The 18,318-nt window shown below is 54.6% G+C and overlaps 2 protein-coding genes and 2 long non-coding RNA genes across 5 annotated transcripts in view; 3 read left to right on the top strand and 1 right to left on the bottom strand.

Moving 5' to 3' along the window:
- The window catches only part of LOC125320969 (zinc finger protein 208-like), a 430,705-nt gene that overhangs the window by 271,235 nt on the left and 141,152 nt on the right, over window positions 1-18,318 (top strand). The gene's annotated exons all lie outside the window — the stretch shown is intronic.
- LOC125321009 (zinc finger protein 271-like) overlaps window positions 1-18,318 on the bottom strand; it is an 80,898-nt gene that overhangs the window by 11,369 nt on the left and 51,211 nt on the right. Inside the window, exon 8 of the mRNA XM_048293444.1 lies at window positions 10,323-10,842. Within this exon, the coding sequence (XP_048149401.1) occupies window positions 10,323-10,842 (520 nt within the window). The remainder of the gene's footprint in view (window positions 1-10,322; window positions 10,843-18,318) is intronic.
- On the top strand, window positions 1,777-3,022 carry LOC125321016. Its single transcript, XR_007201392.1, has 4 exons — window positions 1,777-1,818; window positions 2,396-2,431; window positions 2,557-2,595; window positions 2,993-3,022. It is a non-coding gene; the product is annotated as an uncharacterized LOC125321016 (long non-coding RNA).
- Window positions 3,016-3,615, top strand: LOC125321022. 2 transcript variants are annotated; one of them, XR_007201399.1, is made up of 2 exons: window positions 3,016-3,061; window positions 3,405-3,615. It is a non-coding gene; the product is annotated as an uncharacterized LOC125321022 (long non-coding RNA). The 2 variants fall into 2 exon arrangements; XR_007201398.1 differs by having other exon boundaries at window positions 3,024-3,061; window positions 3,476-3,615.

Here is an 18,318-nt window from a genome sequence, read left to right as displayed (position 1 = left end):
CCAGATCCCTCTCAAGAAACGGGACACCCGTGTTCCGGCCAGCCTGGGAAGGAGGACTTGAAACTGGCAACGACAGGGGAAGGGCAGAGTTCCAGAGAGCACCCAGACAGCAAGACAAGGATCCCATGGGGATAATTCAGGAAAGGAAGGCAGCCCAGGAAATGGCCACAAGACAGGTCAAGGGGGTGTCCTCTTGCATCCCTCCTGGGATACAGACACTCTCCAATGCCTTGCTGAAGGGCCTGGATCCCAAATCATGAGGGATGGGAAGAAAACCCAGAGACTGAGAGATGTGCGGTTGTGAGACTTGGATGTCTCCAAGAGATGGAGGGATGGCTCCATGGTTGCAGTGCTCTTGGGAATGGCTCCAGGGGTTTCAGAAAAGCAGGACAGGAAGGGGAGTGGTGGAGTTGCCATTTTTGAAGGGTAAGTTCAGCCCTCAGGAATCTCTGACCCAGGAGAGCAGGGAGAAGGAATGGTGAAACAAAGACATTCCCATGGCTCTGCCTTCCTGTGTCCCCAGCTCTGCCCCCCTCTACAGGCTCTCCCTGCTGCCAGGCCTGCAGGGAGCCCAGGCTTCCAGGCTGCCTTCAGCTCCTCTATGCACAGACTTCCCCTCAACCCAAAATGTCTGAATGTCTTCCTGGTGCCTCGGGCCCTGGGCAAACAGGGCTTATCAGAGATGCTGGCAGGGGACCATCATCCCTCCTCCTCCCAGGACACCTCTCTTTGCCCAATTAGCTCCAAGTGGCTGCCTGGGGACAAGCTCCTCTTTCTCCACTTCCCTTTGGATGGGCACTTCCTGCTCAGGTCCAGCGCTGGCCTGGGCCCAGGGCCAGGACATTGCAGAGACCCTCTGTGGGAACAAGGGACTTGGGGAGCTGTGGGCATGTCCCAGGCAGGGACAGTGCTGGCATCTGAGCCTTGTTGGGGATGGGTATTACAGGTGGGCATATCCCACAGATGGGGTCCTGGAAGCACACATGTGTGGGGCAGCTGTGCAGAGCGGGCCCCAGGTGCTCTGGTGTGCCCAGGGGTGACAGTGTGAGGGTCTGGGTAGGGCATCTTCCCCTCTGGACTCTGCTCTGGGGCTGGAGGTGGACCGGTTTGAGGCCTGCAATACAAGAAAACGAGGTGGTGTGAATTTAGGAAGTGCCACACCTGAGTAATTCCCCAAGCCTCAGCATTGTATGCAGCTGATCACCACCCCCAGTACTCCCCAGTGCTCCCCAGTGTCTCCAGTGACTGGAGATCCCAGTTATGGGGTTGATCACATTGCCCATGACACTGTTCTTCTCCCACATATTGGGTCTGGGACTGGGCTCAGCTCTGGGATGTCCCACAGGGAAAGCTCTGGGAGGGAAGGGGCAGCGGGAGATGGGGGATCTGGCTGTGGGGGCTGCAGGAGGATGGATTGTGGTGGAGTGGGGGCTGTCCCCACAGGGTCCCCAGCTGCCTTTGGCTCCCTACCCCCCCCAGGGCCTTGGCCCCCGCAGGTGCCTGGGCCATTCCAGGGGCAGCTGCCCCGTGCAGGAAGCTGGAGGGATGCCAGGCAAGAGGGCTGGATGCGTGCCGCAGGTGGGATGGACTCTGTGCCAGGGCCGGGCTTGTGGCCAGGGCTGGGGGCTGTGCCAAGCCGGGCTTTGGCCTGGGGGCTGTCGGGGAGGGTGCAGCGAGGAGTCCCGGCAGGGATAAAGGTGCTCCTGGCCCGGTGCAGCCTCAGCCAGCGCTGCCCAGTGCAAGAGGAAGATGAAGGTGGCTGTGCTCAGCGTGGCCCTGCTCTTCTCCATCCTGCTGTGCCTCCCAGCACAGGCCAAGGTGAGGCACCAGCCAAACAGGTCCCCACACCCTGCCTTTTCTGGCCTCTCATCCCACCCTTTTGGTGTCCCTTCAGGAATTTCCTCCCGGCTCTCTCCTCTATGTCCTAGCCAGCCTCCCCAAATGCCCTCCCACTGACCATTCCCAAGCCCTTTCCTTCCATGCCCCCCCCAGTCCTTTGCCTTTCTTCCTGGCCACTGCAGCGCTGTCTCCTGATACCATTCCTGGACTCACCCCCAGCTCCCAAACCCTCTCTCAGTCCTGCCGCTTTTGTCCTTGCCCATCCCCGTTCTTCTTTCCCCACCAAGCCCCTCTCTTGCACTCCCATGTCCCTACACCACAATTCCTTTCTCCTGCCCTGTACCTTACACCGTGCCCCTTCTACGGCCCCAGCCACGTCCCTTGGCTCCTCAATTTACCCCAGGTCAGTGTCTTTGGGTCTCCCCCAGCTCCAAACAGATCTCCTTGGAGGCCCTGAATTCCCATCCCTTTGCCTCCGCCCTGCTCCCTGCACCCGTGTTCCCCCCTCAGCCCCACAAGGTCCAATCCAGACCAAGCCTTTGTTGTCCTTTCCCAGGCACTCCTGGAAGGAACCCAAGATGATCTCCAGGAGGTGAGTGGGGGGCTGGGACTGGAGGGCATCCCCTCTGGTAATTGGGGGGCACTTTGGTCCCCCCCATCCCTTGCTGGCACCGGGGACACCCCAGTGACCAGCGAGATCTCCTGGTCTCTCTGCAGGTGGATGTAGTCAATGTCGACATCCTGAAGACACCTCAGGTGGGTACCAGGAGTTCTGCCGGTGTCAGACCCTCCCCTCGCACGGCCACCACACCCCAGGCCATCCCATGCTGCCCCAGCACAGCCCAGTGCAGCCCTGCTGACACCCCAGACACCTCCCCTGCCCCACGGATCCTTCCCAGGGAACCCCTTGCCCAGGGCCCCTGTTGCATTCCCATCCCAGGCCCCCCAGCACCCCCCGCATGGTCCAGGCCATAGCCCCTGCCCCAGCTGTGCCTCTTGGCCAGGACCCCACTGCCGCTGGGCAGGAGCACAGCAGCTCCTGCACCCCATTGCTGCCCGCAGGCCCCTTCCCCAAGGACCCCTTTGCTTTCCCTTTTCCTCCCAGTGCAGCCCAATGCCCCCAGTGTGTCTCTAACGCTGCCTTTGTCCCCAGCCTGCTCTGGATGAAAAGCTGGAGGCTCTTCTGCAGCAGAAGCGCCTGGCTGCTGCTCTACATGGATAGGTGAGCAACACTCGGGGGTCTCGTGGCCCCAGAGGGTCCTGGGGGTTTCTGGAGGGATCCCAGAACCTGCTGGGTGTTGCCAGAACTTGGGGACGGCAAAGGGACATGGTGGGGGGTTGTCCCAGATCCGTGTCCCAAGTGTGCTGGACAGAGCGGCCCCTAAGTCTTTCCTTGTCACTGGGGAGCTGTTGGGAACCCGACAGTCCCCATGTGGGCAGCAGGATTACCTGGAGATTTTGGGGCATCCTGGGGCTTGGGGGGGTCTTGGGGTCCTGTGGATCTGAGGAACAAAATCCTGTCCTGGGTCTATCCAGGGCTCCAATTCCCTTCTCCTTCATGACAGGCATGGGGACGAGGACCCTCTCCCATCCCATTGGACACAGGGGGATCACGTTTTGATGTCTGTGTTTTTAGATTGAACCAGGTGGGGAAAACCATGTCCTGTCCCCCTCCCGTGGAATGAGGAGATGATGATCATCCCTGGAGGAATCGCCTGATCCCCTGTGAGCCCTGGGCCTTTTTCCTCAAATGGCCAATAAACCCCTTCAGCAAATTTACACTCCGTGTCCATGTGTCTGTGTCCAGGCGTGTTTTCCAAAGGAAATTCCCCCAAATCTCCAAGAAGTTGATCCCAGAGGTGTTGTCCTGTCCCCGTGACCATCTGCACATCCCATCACTGTCTCACTGTCACCTCCACACATCTCTGAGCCTGCTGGCACCTCCCAGGTTTGCTCTGAACTCCTCCCTCCTGCTCCCCACCACCAGGAATGACCATGGGAGCTCAGACCAGGAGCACCCAGGCTAGGGATGGATAAGAAGCACCTGGCAGAGGTGGGAGGAATCCCCCATTTCAGGGGGGTTGTGGGGTGCAAGGGGGAGCAGCTGAGTCCCCTCCCAGATCCAGGGCTACAAACCGGGGACAAGATGCCTCAAGTGCCTCAGCTGAATCGTTTCCCTCAGCACTTGGCCCGGCAAGTCTCTGGCTGCAGCACAACCTCTGTAGGAGACTTTCCAATGGGAAGACAAAAGGAAGGAATTGGTCCTTCCCTCTCCCTCAGCCTTCCTCCTTGTGCTGATCTTCTTGTCATCCCTTAGCAAAACCAACCAAAAGTCATCTGCAGTGAGGTGTTTCCGAGGGTCCGTTCCCAAACAGGGCCACAGGAGGGTTTTCTGCCAGGGCAGAAGTGAGACCTGTGGGATTTGGTCAGACAGTTTAAAACATGACCATTTCTAAACGCTGGAAATCCAGAGGCTACAAAAAGAAAGTCTGCAGTTGGAATGGTCCATTATCCACCCTCTTCCCGCTGCTCAGCTGGCCAAGCCCAACTCCAGAGGAGCAGATCATGGAAAGCAGAGCTGCAGGGAGTGTTGGAGACTCATTCCCAGAGAGAGAGGGAGAAAGAGTGAAATAGGGACAAGAATTCCAATTGTTTTCTTGATCACAACCACCACAAACAGCTCTGTACTCAGTGTGCAACATCCCGATGCTGAGGCACGTTCCTGGTTTTTCACCACAAATTGCATCATTTTGGAAACTGTCCCTGGATTACAACAAAACCACAGGCCAAAAATTGACTCCGTTTGCTTCCTACATCAGAAATCATTAAACCTCTACCAAGATGCGTTTCCCTGCAGCAGAAAAGGCCACTTGATTCCTTTTGTGCTGACTTTCTCCTGAGTTCACGACTTCAGATCAACTGAAAGTGTCCCGCTACCACCAAAGGTGGCCGCCAACAACCAGGATCCAACCCCCGAGTCACCATCAAAAGCGCTGGATCCGCGCCTTCCGCAGCCCAGCAGCAATTCCTGCCGCTGCCCCCTGCTCTGGGTCAGCCTGACGGGCATGGTTCTGGTGTGTGGGGCCGGCTCCCACAGGACACAGCGCTCAGACCCGCTCTGTGTCCCGCAGCTTGGGCATCTCAGGTGCTGCTCCACAGCTGCGGGGCCTTTCCCACTCTTTTTCCACCAAGGTTCCACCGCTGCTGCACTGAATCACAGAATCCCAGAAGTACCCAGGTTGGAAAAGACCTGAGAGATCATCCAGTCCAACCTATGACCCAACACCACCTTGTCACCAGACCATGGCAGCAAGTGCCACATCCAGTCTTTCCTTAAATACCTCCAGGGACGGCGACTCCACCACCTCCCTGGGCAGCCCATTCCAATGCCCAATCACCCTTGCTGTGAAGAAACTCTTTCTAATCTCCAGCCTAAACCTCCTCTGCTGCAGCTCAAGGCTGTGTCCTCTTGTCCTGTCTCTGGTCCCTGGGAGAAGAGACCGAGCCCCACCTGGCTGCCCCCTCCTGTCAGGGAGTTGTAGAGAGTGAGAAGGTCCCCCCTGAGCCTCCTCTTCTCCAGGATAAACAACCCCAGCTCCCTCAGCCGCTGCTCACGGGACTTGCATTCCACCACTGTTCCACTGTTGCTCCGTGGCTGCTGCTGCTGCTGCTGTTCCAGCGCAGCTGCAAAACCTCCCCTGGTGCTGCTCCCACTCCAGTGCTGCTCGTCTGTGACACTGCGGGGCCTCCTGGAACCGTGGGGACATTGTGACACCGCGGGGACACATGGAAGCAAAGGAACCCTGTGCCACTCCAGGATCTTGTGGAATCCACAGGCCCTGGGGCACTGTGGGGCCTCATGGAACCAAGGATCCATTGTGATCCCTGAGGGCCTCGTGGTTCCCAGGGATCCTTTGTGACACTGCAGGGCCTCATGGAACCAAAGAGACCCTGGGACAATGTGAGACCTGATGGCAGAAAGGGAGGAGCCTGTGACAATGTGGGGCCTCATGGAGCCAAGGCGACCCTGACACAATGTGGGACCTCGCAGCAGAAAGGGGACTCTGTAACAATGTGGGGCCTCGTGGAACCAAGGACCATTGTGACACCACAAGGGCTCATGGCACCAGAGGGATCCTGTGACACCGTGCGACCTCGTGGCCCAAAGGAGAAACCTGTGACACTGTGGGGCCTCAGGGAATCAAGGGGACTCAGAGACACGGTGGGGGCTCCTGGTTCTCAGTCTCTTCTGACACTTGTCTCCATCTACACAGAAGCCAAACAGGGCAGCCTGAGCCTCTGCATCCAGAATATTCCCGTCTCCATGGCAGGATGCTCCTGCTCCCAGTGGTGCTGTGTGTTCCCTCTGCTCCCTGGGGGAATTGCATCCTACAAGACACAGCGACCACTCCGGTAGCCGACACCACAGGGCAGGGCCTCCTTCTGGGTGGCAGCAGAGACATCTTTCACTCCATCAGAATGCTCAGAGCCCCGTCCAATGTGGTCTGGAATGTTTCCAGGCACGGGGCATCCACCAGCTCGCTGGCAAATCTGTGCCAGTGTTTCACCACTCTCAGCATTAGAATTTTCCCTTTTCTCTGCTCTGAACCCACTCTCTTTCAGTTGAAAACAATCTCCCCTTGTCCCCTTGGCACAGGCCCTACGGAAACATTTCTCCACATGTTTCCGAGGAGGTGCTTTGAAGTCTGAAAGGTCACACTGGGGTGTCCCCACGGCCTTTTCTGCTCCAGACTGAGCAGGTCCAACTGTCCCAGCCTGTCTCTGTCACAGAGCTGCTCCAGTCCCCCGAGCATCTTGGTGGCCTCCTCTGGAAGTGTTCCACGAGCTCCGAGTCTTTCCTGTGCTGAGGACCCTCTTGTCAATTGTTTTTACAGAAGACGCAGCATGGGGCGGCCCCTGCCAGGCCGCTGAGCAGGGACAAGGAGGCCCTGAGGCCCCAGGGCTGCAAGGGTCACTTGTCTCCTGCTGGCCTCAGGGCCAGGGACAGCAGCCGTGGCCAAAGTGCTGCACAAGTTGGCTCTGTCAGGGCCTTGCAGCTGCTGCCCATCCCTCTGCCCTCTGCAGCCCAGGCTGTCCCACGCTGTCCCTGCCCTGCGCCTCTGTCCCTGCAGGCTGTCCTCTTCCCCCCGGCTGCCCCACCTTGCCGGCCCCTTCCTTTGCTGGCAGCTCTGCGTCCTGCCTGCCTCTGCCTGGGCACACAAAGCCTTGGGCTGCTCCAGACTCCTTCTGGGGGACGTGTTGCAGCACAGCACTTCCCTGGGAGGGAAAGACCTTTCTCCTGGTGTCCAGTCTGGAGCTGCCCAGCTGCCCTTGGTGCCATTATTTCTTTGTCAGGCTGTTTTATACAATGAAGAAAAGCTCCTCCATCTTTGAAACCTCCCTCCAAGCCCTCCCAGGCTACTTCTCTTCTGTCCTCAGTCTCCACAGAACTGAGCCCAGGGCCCTCAGCTTCCACCTGCTGGTTTTGTGATGAGGCCTCCAAAGCCCATCTTGGGAGATTTTTGGGTTCTCTCTAAGGTCTTTGAAAATGGAAACATAGTGATCGAGGTCCAAGATAAATGGAGTGTTATTTTTTCCCAAACCTTGCAGTGACAGAACAAGGGGCAATAGCTTTAAACTGAATGAGGGGGAATTTAGATTTGATCTAAGGAGGAAATATTTGACAGTGAGAGTGGCACAGAACTGCAACCATGCAAGCCAGAGAGCGATGCTCCATCCCAAAATTCTTCAAGGTCAGGAGGTTTGTGCCAACCCCTCCACTCCCCAAGGATGGAATTCCTGTTGTGGGGGTTCTCTGATGTGCTGCGTGACCTCACAAAGCTTCTGGCCAGAATGTCTGCTGGGGGCCAGCCAGGCTGCTGCAGTGGCAGTGACCTCACAGCCATCACCATTCCAGCCCTGTCCCCTGGGCCTGGCTCTCCCCTTTCCTCTCTCCTGGTCTTGTCTCTGCAGGGATGAGTGGTTTTGTGATGAACACCTTGTCCCCAAGATATTCCTGAGACCAATCATTTGTCAGTCAGGCCCATGTCACAGCAGTGACCTCATTTTCAACTCGCTCAACTCCTCATCTCTGCTGGAGCCCACATTGAGCAGCCAAAGCCAGCCCCTGCTCTGGCCTTTCCCTCTGCCCTGCCCCAGGGCCTGACAGAGCCAGGCGGCCGCAGGTGACCTTGAGGTTGTGCAGGGCTCAGGCACAGGGGCTGTGCCAGACTCAGTGCTGAGCTCACACTCTGTGGGGTGGAGCAGAGCCCAGCCAGAATCACCCCCTGAAGCAGCAGCTCTGCAGTGGTGGCCACTGGGCTGGCTTGGCCAGGGAGGCTTCTGGCCATGCCCTGCAAGGAGCTGCTGCTGCCAAGGTGCCTTTGGTGTCTCAGGCTCTCCCTGGCACAGCTCCCACTCCGGCACTCTGCACTGAGGCCTTCAATGTGTTGGGCTGGCCTGGGGCTCCTCCTGCAGCAGGGTCTGCCCTGGTCATGGCACAGGAAAGGCAGTTCCTGCTGGAGCAGGAGGCTCTGCCTGGAATGGGCTCAAACAGCTCCAACAAGGCCCTGTTTGCAGAGCCCCCAGTGGGGAATGCAGAAGGGAGGTCCCGCTGCTTTTGGGGTGAAGAATGCAGAACCCAGCCTGACTCCTCCATTTCAAAGTTCAACATCCTCAGAGGGAGCTGCAGCTGTGGCAGAGCTGGTAAAATCCCTGGAGAAAGGAACAACCAACCAAGTGACGCCACTGAGAGCTTCTCCAGAGCTGTGGAGTTGGCACAGCCTGGGCACATCTGACTGACAGGGCAGCACGTCAGACTAGAAAAGCCCTGTCCCAAATTTTAATGGCAATGTCTTCTGACATTTCCCTTCTTGGGGGTGGTGGAGATCCCTCCCTGGAGTGGGGACACTCCTCAAGGTCACTGCTCAAGGCCGAGTCACAGAGATTTGCCTACGGTCGTTGATCTGGGTGAGTGACATCAATCTCTGCTTAAGGACTGGTTTTGCTTTAATACAAGTGCTTCAAAATTGCATCCTAGAGCACTAGATTGTAATAGTTGTTACAGCTCCTATACTGTGCAGTAAATAATTCTGATTAAGATCTTTTTCTCTAATCATGAGGGTAATCAATTAGATCTGTATTTATATAAATAGATCTGGTTTGCTGTTACTCATCCCGTGGGACAATTTGCATAAAGCTTCAATTCCACCTGTCTAATCCTTGCCAAATAAACATAAACCCTTGCCAAAATCTGGGGCTGGGATTGGATCCGGCCGTTCCCAGGCTCCCCTCACTGAAGGAGTTTAGAAAGCCTGGGGGTCCTGGAGGGATTTGGGGATCTATGGGGAGTGTTTGGGGGTCCCTTCTGCACCTCATGACCCAGTGGCAGCTTCTCTAATAAACATCGCCTGAAGCTCCCACTCTGCCCATGACAGGCACGCTGTGAGTGTCTGTGACATCCCGGCTCTAGGGCAGCCTGGGGACTCCTGGATGTCACCATGGAACCCCTGTGAGTGTCCGTCACCTCACGGTTCTTTAGGAGCACGGGGATTTCACCACTGGACTCCTGTCACTGACTGTGACATCCCGGCTCCTTGTCAGCATACAGATACGTCTGTTGTCACCATGGAGCCCCTGTGAGTATGTGTGAGCTCATGGCCCTTTGGAAGAAGACACCCTTTGCATTTCACATGAAACCCCTGTGACCGGGTCTTTAGCAGCCCAGAGACCCCTGAGATGTTACCGTGGAGTCCCTGTGGCTGTGTGTGACTAATGCATCTTTAGGAGCCTAGAGACCCCTAGGATATCACCGTGGAGCCTCTGTCACTGCCAGTGACCTCGTGGCTCTTTAGCAGCCTGGAGACACTTGGAATGTCACCGTGGAGCCCTTGTGAGTACCTGTGACAGATCAATGCCCCAGCAACATGAAGTCCCCTGGGATGTCACCATGCAATGGCTTTGACTGCCTCTGACCCCACGGCTTTTTATCATCCCAGGAAAAGCCTGGGATGTCACCACGGAACCCCTTTGACTGCTTGTGCCGTGGTTTAGGAATGATATTCCCCCATTTCATGCTCCTACTAAAACCGTGGCGCCTCTCACTCCCCTACTGCCTCCCATGGAAAGCACAAAAGACAAAGATCCTGGGCTGGGATAAGAACAATTTACTGGGAACAGCAATGAGATAAGGAACAAACAGGAAGGGCAACAATATTGATAACAGAAGGGATAAGACAAAGAAGTTACTTACAGGGAAAACTGCAACACCACCAACCCTGCCCCTGTGTTCACCCAGGTGCCTGTGGAAAACCAGAATAAGGAGATCACCATCCAGGTGTCTTCCCAACGTGGATCACCAGGAATGTGGGTCACCAGGTCTCTTTGCAAAGTGGGTCCTCTGATGGAGGATGATGATGGGGCAGCAGACAAAGCTTTTCCTGCAGTTGGGGCGGTCCCAGGGCTTCCCTTACCGGTGGCTCTGCCGGTGATTAGTCAAGTAAGAACTCCGAGTGAAGCTCTTCCCACACTCAGGACACTTGTAGGGCCTCTCCCCAGTGTGGATGCGCTGATGGGGGACGAGGCTAGAGTTGCGGCAGAAGCCCTTCCCACAGTCGGGGCAGCGGAAGGGCCTCTCGTCTGTGTGAACCCGCTGATGCAGGAGGAGTTTGGAGCTGTCCCGACACCTCTTGCCACACTCGGGACACTCGTAGGGCTTCTCCCCGGTGTGGATCCTCTGGTGGTGAATCAGGGCCAAGCTCCTGCTGAACCTCTTCCCACACTCCCCACACTTGTAGGGCCGTTCCCCTGTGTGGGTCATCTGGTGGCGGATCAGGCTGGAGCTGACATTGAAGTCCTTCCCACATTCCAAGCACTTGTAGGGCCGTTCCCCGGTATGGATCCTCTCGTGGCGGATCAGGTGGGACCTCCAGCGGAAGCTCTTCCCACATTCACCACACTCATAGGGCTTCTCCGTATCATGAAGCTGCTCATGGACCACTAGGTCTGAGCTCTGGCTGGAGCTGCAGCTGCCATCCCGGCACAGGGTGGGTCTTTCCTCCTTGGAGCACCCTGGCCTGGGTTTGGAGCCCCTCTTTGTATGGCATCTTTGGGGCTTTTCCTTCCCGTTGCATTCTTGTGACGTGGAGCCACTCAAAACGACCTCTTCCACAAGACTCTGTCGGGGGAATTTGCCCTTCCTGGTCTCCATCCTCAGCTCATTGTCTGGGGGAGGAAGAACAAAGAGAGGATGGGATTTGCTTCCATGTCAGAGGGAAGGGGAAGGAGATCCCCCAGTTCATCCTTGGCAGGATGGCGTTGGCAGCAGGGTTGTCCTGCAGCCAGGGGTGATGCTGGGCTGAGAGATGGAGCAGAAGAGAGGGGGAAAGGGGCAGTGACTTCCGCCTCACCTGTCTGGCTGTCCTGGGGCATCTTCCTCTTCCTCACAGCTTTCTCCTCCATCCGGCCAAGGTTTGGGAATGGGAACTCCTGCAATGGGGAAAAACAAGGTGTGAGCGCATTGGGTTGGGCGTTCCTCCTGCCCAAGTCCATCTCTAGAAGTCACCGGGCCTCTGGTGTCCATAAAAACCTCCAAAACACCAAGATTCAGTTCAAAAGAAGCCTCCTGCGAGTTCCCCCTCTCTGGTCTCTCTACTTTGAGCTTCTGGGGGCTCCCTCGTGTCCCAGCTGCTGGGGGTCCTGAATGTATTGGGTTTCCCCCATCTGCTTGGTCCCCACCCACCCCAGGCTGCCTGGCGTCCCTGGAATTCCAAGGCTCCCCCCACTTTGGTCTCCAAACTTGGAGATCCTTTGTGTCCCTCTTCTCTGGCATCCCCTCACTTAGGAATGCTGGGGGGCTTTGGGAGTCCTGGGGTCCCTTCTCCCCTTATTCTCTGCTTCAGGGTGCCAGGGCTTCAAGGCATCCCCCCTTTCCCACTTCAGGGTCCTGGCAATCCTTGAGGTCCCCCCTCTCTGAGGTCCCCACTTCAGGGTGCAGGCAATCACAGGGTTCACCCTCTCCACATTCCCTCTCCTCCAGATTGCTGGGGTTCCCCCAGTCCCGATATTGTTCCTCTCTGCTCTCCTCCCTCTGCGGGTCCCAAGGTGCCCCTGCTCTGGCTCTTCTGGGGGGTCCCACAACCCCCTGGCTCTGGGCTGAAAGCAGCAGTGCCTGACCCAGGAAGGCCAACTCTCACTGGGGGGTCGGGACCTGGCATCCCCCCGCTCACCTTGGGGGCTCTGCTGGCAGCAGCTACCAGGACTGCCAGAAAAACCCTTCCTGGGGACACCCCAGCATCCCCCAGAGGATCTTTTTGCCTCAGCTTTGGAGTCCTGCAAGCTCCAAACAGCCCCTCCCAAAAAACACTGTGCTGCTTTTAAGGGAAACTGGCAGGAGAAATGAACCCGCCTCAACCACCTCAAGAGAGATTTCCGGTCAGGCTCACAATTCATTAAAGAGATTACAATAAACACAGCAATCAAGAGAAAACGGGTTTTAAGCCACAAAGACTGAGTACAACCTGGCACCGTGCTGGTCAGAGTGGTGCTGGAGATCCTACCACGTGGTGGTCACAGTCTTGTCAAAAGTGCTGGTCCTGTGGAAGTTCTGCTCCTCCTCTGGATCCCTTGAGCAGCAGTGGTTTCCTAGTTCCCCCAAGCCAGGTTTTATATGCTCAGGTTCAGGTGGAAATGCTCAGTACCTCCCCCAGGTCAGGGAGGTTCACAATGGAATGATGTCATTCTCTGAGTCACAGGATATTTTGGGAGTCCTTGATTGTCTAAGTCCTTGCAGCTGCCCATTCTGCTGGTGGATAATGACCAATTAGCAGAGAAGTCCCCTCAGGCTGGGTGTGACTGCTGGTTGTTGTGGGTTTGTTTTTCTTTTCAGGAATTTTGTCCCATCTGAAAGGAAGAGGCAGTGAGGGCAGGGGGTTGCCCAGGAGACAATCAGGGGCAATTAGGAAACAAAAGAAATGGCCACGCCTCCTCACATACCATGGTGATGGCTCAGCCAGAGAAACCAGAGTTTGGAAGTGGTGGCTGGGGAGTGAGCTCTCTGGCTGGGGGGTTGGTTCTCAGCAATGGCAGAGATCCCATGAGAGGTTGGGGGCACACCGAGACTTTGCTGATGTGTGGGGTCTGGGCTCTGCCCCCTTTGCTCGGCAATCGGAGGCACAGCGGTCACCTGTGGTGCTCGCAGTGGGTGCCTGTCCTTACCAAATGGGGCTGCACTGTGCCTTGCTCTTGGCGTCTGCCCCCTTGTTTTACTGCTTCTCCTGGCTGCCAACACCAACTGCTGCTCAATCAGATCTGCTGCCTTCACCACTTCTGCCAGCTGCCGGTGAGTGACGCTGAGGTCCAGTGCTGCCTGATCGGACCTGCCTGCCTTTGCTGTTTGCTGCCCGCTGCCGGGGTTGGTGCTGAGACACATTGCTGTCCCGTGAGGCTGCAAAAGGAGAGCTGTCCCCTGTGCCCTCTTGCCCCAGCTGCCACTGCCAGCTGGAGAGGCTGCTGCGTGGAGTTACCGAGGAAGCTGCCGCTGCTGCATCGCGTGAGCAAGAATGCTGAGAAGCGTGGAAGAAAGCTGATTACACAGGATCTGAAAACAGGAAAGGCGTCCTGTTTGTCAGGCTGCAAGCCTTGAGAAAAGAATGACAAACTGTCAAGACAACAGATTTATTAGGGGACTGTAACTGGTTTTTGAGCGAGCAGCTAAAACAGTTTCTCACACTCAAAAGTATGAACGCTCTCTAACTTTACAATAAACCCGATTCACTTACACCTACCTTGTGTCTCTCGCATCCATACATCACAATACCCAACCCGTCATCCTTCATGCTCAAGTACAAGATGGCATCACAGGTACCTGCAGGTAAGTGCAGCCATTCCTTGAGGGTTGATCAAACTTTTAGGTCAAGGGCCTCGAGGAACCCTGCTTTCAGCTCTGAATGGTCAGCCAGGTAGGTCACTTGAGGGATGGTATATGTTTTTGGGCTATCCATTTTTTGATTCCTAGAGTTTGAAGAGGGACTTTACCAATTCACTGTAACCAGAATGTGAGTTTTGTAGATAGGATGCATTTTGCTACACCAATCCAAGGGTCAATCTGCAGGCCCAGATCTTTTTCAGAGTCACCGGGGCCGGTCATGTTCAGGACTGTGCCGGTGATGGTCCAAGCAGTGCAGTTGTTGATGCTAGAAGAGTCCTTTGTTTGCTTGATGGAAAAGCCGTGGCACTCTTCCCCTTGTGTTTTGAGACCGGGGAGATTGCAGAAGGTCTCTAATATCTTGATGTTCTGCTTCATGTTTTCCCAGGAATCGCTCAATAAGACCAGATCGTCTGCAAATGCCATCGCTGTGACGCTGTTCATTCCCCAGTGGTACCCTCTGCCACTCTCTTCCAGCTTGCAAAAGGCAACATTGGGTTGCCCTGTTTGACTCACACCTGGATCTGGATGTGGTCTCTCTGTGTTTTCTTTGTGGTGATGTATGTACGGATGTTCTCATACATATTGCTCACCAAGCTGATGACATGAGGCTCCCCTTTGCTGCAGACCATGTAGAATGTGCTGGTGGCTGACGGTGTCAAAAGCCTTAGTGATGTCCACAAATACAACCCCCAGCGGTTTGTGATATTTTTTGGCAGATCGAATTACTGTTTGCAGGAGTTTCACATTTTCAGAGCATCCTGCCATTCTGATAAAGCCTCTTTGCCTTGGGTTGAGGGAGCATGCTTTAGTCAACCTTGCTGTTAATATTCTGGAGAACAGTCTTAACAGGATGGAGCCAATCATGATGGGTCTCCAGTTATTAATGTCTTGGAAATGTTCTGGTTTGGTTGACTTTGGTGTTAATACAGTCCTGCATCCCCTCACCATGTCCGAGATTTTACCTGATGTTAACCAAAGGTTGAATATCTCCATGGTCTGGGAAAACTCAGGGTCTGTCTTCTTGAGGTCCTTTAGGGTAATCCCGTCTGGACCAGGAGCTCAGCTTTTGCTCATCTCCTGCACAGTCTTCTCAGTTTCTTTGGCTGTAATTAAGTCCCTGGAAGCGCTATTGTCAGCTTTCCCATTGAATTTGCAAGTTCCCAAGGCTCTTAAACTTTCCAGGTGTTTCCCATCTGTCTTTAAATGCCACACAAATTTCACTGGGTAGAATTTTGCAGGACAGGCATTCAATGTCATGCAGAGTAATCTTGGCTGATTTCCCCCAATCTAGATGGAATAGGTGCTGGAAGTGCACCTCTCCTGATTGCTCTCTTAGTCAGCCACTTCTGGCAAGGTCTTCAGGAGTTTTCTTCCTGGGTCCCTGCTTTGTTCTTATCTCGGGCTGCTGTTCTTATCTCGGGCTGATGTTCTTATCTGGCTTATCATATTGATGCATCTGAAGCAGCCCTGGGCTGACTCATTGACCAGTGATGTCATCTGCTGGCCATTAAGTACCTGCTTGAATGCCCATGGGAAGGAGTTGAGTTTCCCAGCTGAAAGACTTTGACTGAAAGTTCTCTGATAATGGGCCCGCAGCTGCCCCTCCCTCTGCTGGTTGATGTTCCCAGCTGCTCCTCCTCATTATCTGGCCAATGACTCATCCCAGCTGCTGTTCCCATGCCCACAGCTGGTTCCCTGGGCAGCAATCTCCTCTTATCACTCATCTGCTTCCCTGTCTTGGACAGAATGTGTTTGGCAATGAGTTTACTGATGGTTTTGTTTCCCCAAAACTGAGCCTTCAACCTTATCAGCAGATGCTCTTCCTCCTTAGACCAACACCTTTTGTGGGCGAAACATGGATTTAAAAGAAACATAAAGAGTTTAGTTATAGGCTAGCTGTGTTGCAATTAGTTAGAAGAGGAAGGAATTTGGGCCCAGCTAGAGTTAATTAAAATGGTTAAGAGAGCTGGGCCTGAAACAGTTTTCAAGATGTTAGGAATTGCTTATGGAATAATTGCTGATCTGTCATTTGTATGTTTGCTTAGCTGTGCTTAGAATGAGGAACAGAAACATTGATAAGTTGGTCTGGGCAACAGGAACAATTACCAATTTCCTCCCTCTGTGGGAACCTATTCAAAAGTCACGCAAGAGGAAACTTAGAGATGTGGGTGGGGATGTTGCTGGCAGGTTGTTCTCCAGCTCAGGAGGCAATGTTTCCAATGTTCCTTCCCTCTCCTTGCTGCTTTTTCCCCCGTTGTTTAGTACAAAAAGTCTCGGGAGACAGCTGTCTTCTCCCACACTTGGTTGAGTTTTAAGATGTTCTTACACCTCCCATAGCCTGGGAAAACCCTCCCAAACCGTGGAAAAACAAACACACTCCTTAGTGTCAAACACACCCGATGTGTAAAACTCCAGTGTCAGCAGTTCAAATGCATTTTCTGCTAAGTTAGGGAGGCCAGATGGTAAATTTAGAGAGCACAGGTAGGCCCTGTTTTTACACAAGGAATCTAGATTAAAAGTTTTAGATGCCAGGTCCACCCAATCAAAATGGGAAGTTTGGGTGCCGGTCAATGCCTGGTACAGGCGTATCGATGGACACATTTTAGAGATCCGGATAGTTAAAGTGTCCAAAATTTTAGGAGAGGAGGAATAAGATCGGCAGTAGACCCCTCAATAAATTACCAAATCTTGCCAGGCACAAATCCATGGGCCAGAATTCGGGTAAAAAGCTGCACGGTCCTTACATAAAATTTGTTTAACAGTTTAGCAGGAGATTGTTGACTGGAGATTCCAACGATACCATGCCGGGGCAGAAGTCGGCTTCGTTACACTTCAAAGGGCATACGGTGGTACCATGAGGAGGAGAGACCTTTGCAGCAGTGCCCACTTCGTAACAGGTATCTCCTCAGAAGATGGTAGTTACGCTGGCCGCTTACTCGCGCTTCATTGAATTTCTTCACTTTGACATTCAGAGCACTGGGCAGAAATCACATGGCGTCAACACCCGCCTCGGGCCTTCGCGATGCTTTGTTTTAATTAAACAGTCGGATTCCCCTGGTCTGCACCAGTTCTAAGCTGGCTGCTTGGCGCCGGCCGAGGCAGGGCGCCGGCCTGGAGACCCCATCCGGGGACCCTCTGCTGAGCAATTGGACCAGGTGGTGAAAACCATGTCCTGTCCCCCTCCAGTGGCATGAGGAGATGATGATCATCCCTGGAGGAATTGCCTGATCCCCTGTGAGCCCTGGGCCTTTTTCCTCAAATGCTCAATAAACCTCTTCAGCAAATTTACACTCTGTGTCCATGTGACTGCATCCGTGTATGCTTTCCTAAGGAAATTTCCCCAAATCTCCAAGAAGGTTATCCCCGAGGTGTTGTCCTGTCCCCGTGACCATCTGCACATCCCGTCACTGTCTCACTGTCACCTCCACACATCTCTGAGCCTGCGGGCACCTCCCAGGTTTGCTCTGAACTCCTCCCTCCTGCTCCCCACCACCAGGAATGACCATGGGAGCTCAGACCAGGAGCACCCGGGCTAGGGATGGATAAGAAGCACCTGGCATAGGGGGGAGGAATCCCCCATTTCAGGGGGGTTGTGGGGTGCAGGGGGAGCAGCTGAGTCCCCTCCCAGATCCAGGGCTACAAACTGGGGACAAGATGCCTCAAGTGCCTCAGCTGAATCGTTTCCCTCAGCACTTGGCCCGGCAAGTCTCTGGCTGCAGCACAACCTGTGCAGGAGATTTTCCAATGGGAAGACAAAAGGAAGGAATTGGTCCTTCCCTCTCCCTCAGCCTTCCTCCTTGTGCTGATCTTCTTGTCATCCCTTAGCAAAACCAACCAAAAGTCATCTGCAGTGAGGTGTTTCCGAGGGTCCGTTCCCAAACAGGGCCACAGGAGGGTTTTCTGCCAGGGCAGAAGTGAGACCTGTGGGATTTGGTCAGACAGTTTAAAACATGACCATTTCTAAACGCTGGAAATCCAGAGGCTACAAAAAGGAAGTCTGCAGTTGGAATGGTCCATTATCCTCCTGCTTCCCACTGCTCAGCTGGCCAAGCCCAACTCCAGAGGAGCAGATCATGGAAAGCAGAGCTGCAGGGAGTGTTGGAGACTCATTCCCAGAGAGAGAGGGAGAAAGAGTGAAATAGGGACAAGAATTCCAATTGTTTTCTTGATCATAACCACCACAAACAGCTCTGTACTCAGTGTGCAACATCCCGATGCTGAGGCACGTTCCTGGTTTTTCACCACAAATTGCATCATTTTGGAAACTGTCCCTGGATTAGAACAAAACCACAGGCCAAAAATTGACTCCGTTTGCTTCCTACATCAGAAATCATTAAACCTCTACCAAGATGCGTTTCCCTGCAGCAGAAAAGGCCACTTGATTCCTTTTGTGCTGACTTTCTCCTGAGTTCACGACTTCAGATCAACTGAAAGTGTCCCGCTACCACCAAAGGTGGCCGCCAACAGCCAGGATCCAACCCCCGAGTCACCATCAAACGCGCTGGATCCGCGCCTTCCGCAGCCCAGCATCAATTCCTGCCGCTGCCCCCTGC

This window comes from Corvus hawaiiensis, unplaced genomic scaffold (assembly GCF_020740725.1).
Source record: "Corvus hawaiiensis isolate bCorHaw1 unplaced genomic scaffold, bCorHaw1.pri.cur scaffold_32_ctg1, whole genome shotgun sequence".
In the NCBI taxonomy this organism is placed as follows: domain Eukaryota; kingdom Metazoa; phylum Chordata; class Aves; order Passeriformes; family Corvidae; genus Corvus; species Corvus hawaiiensis.
The sequence above is the reverse complement of the archived record's forward strand: the minus strand, read 5'-3'. Positions and strand labels throughout refer to the sequence as shown.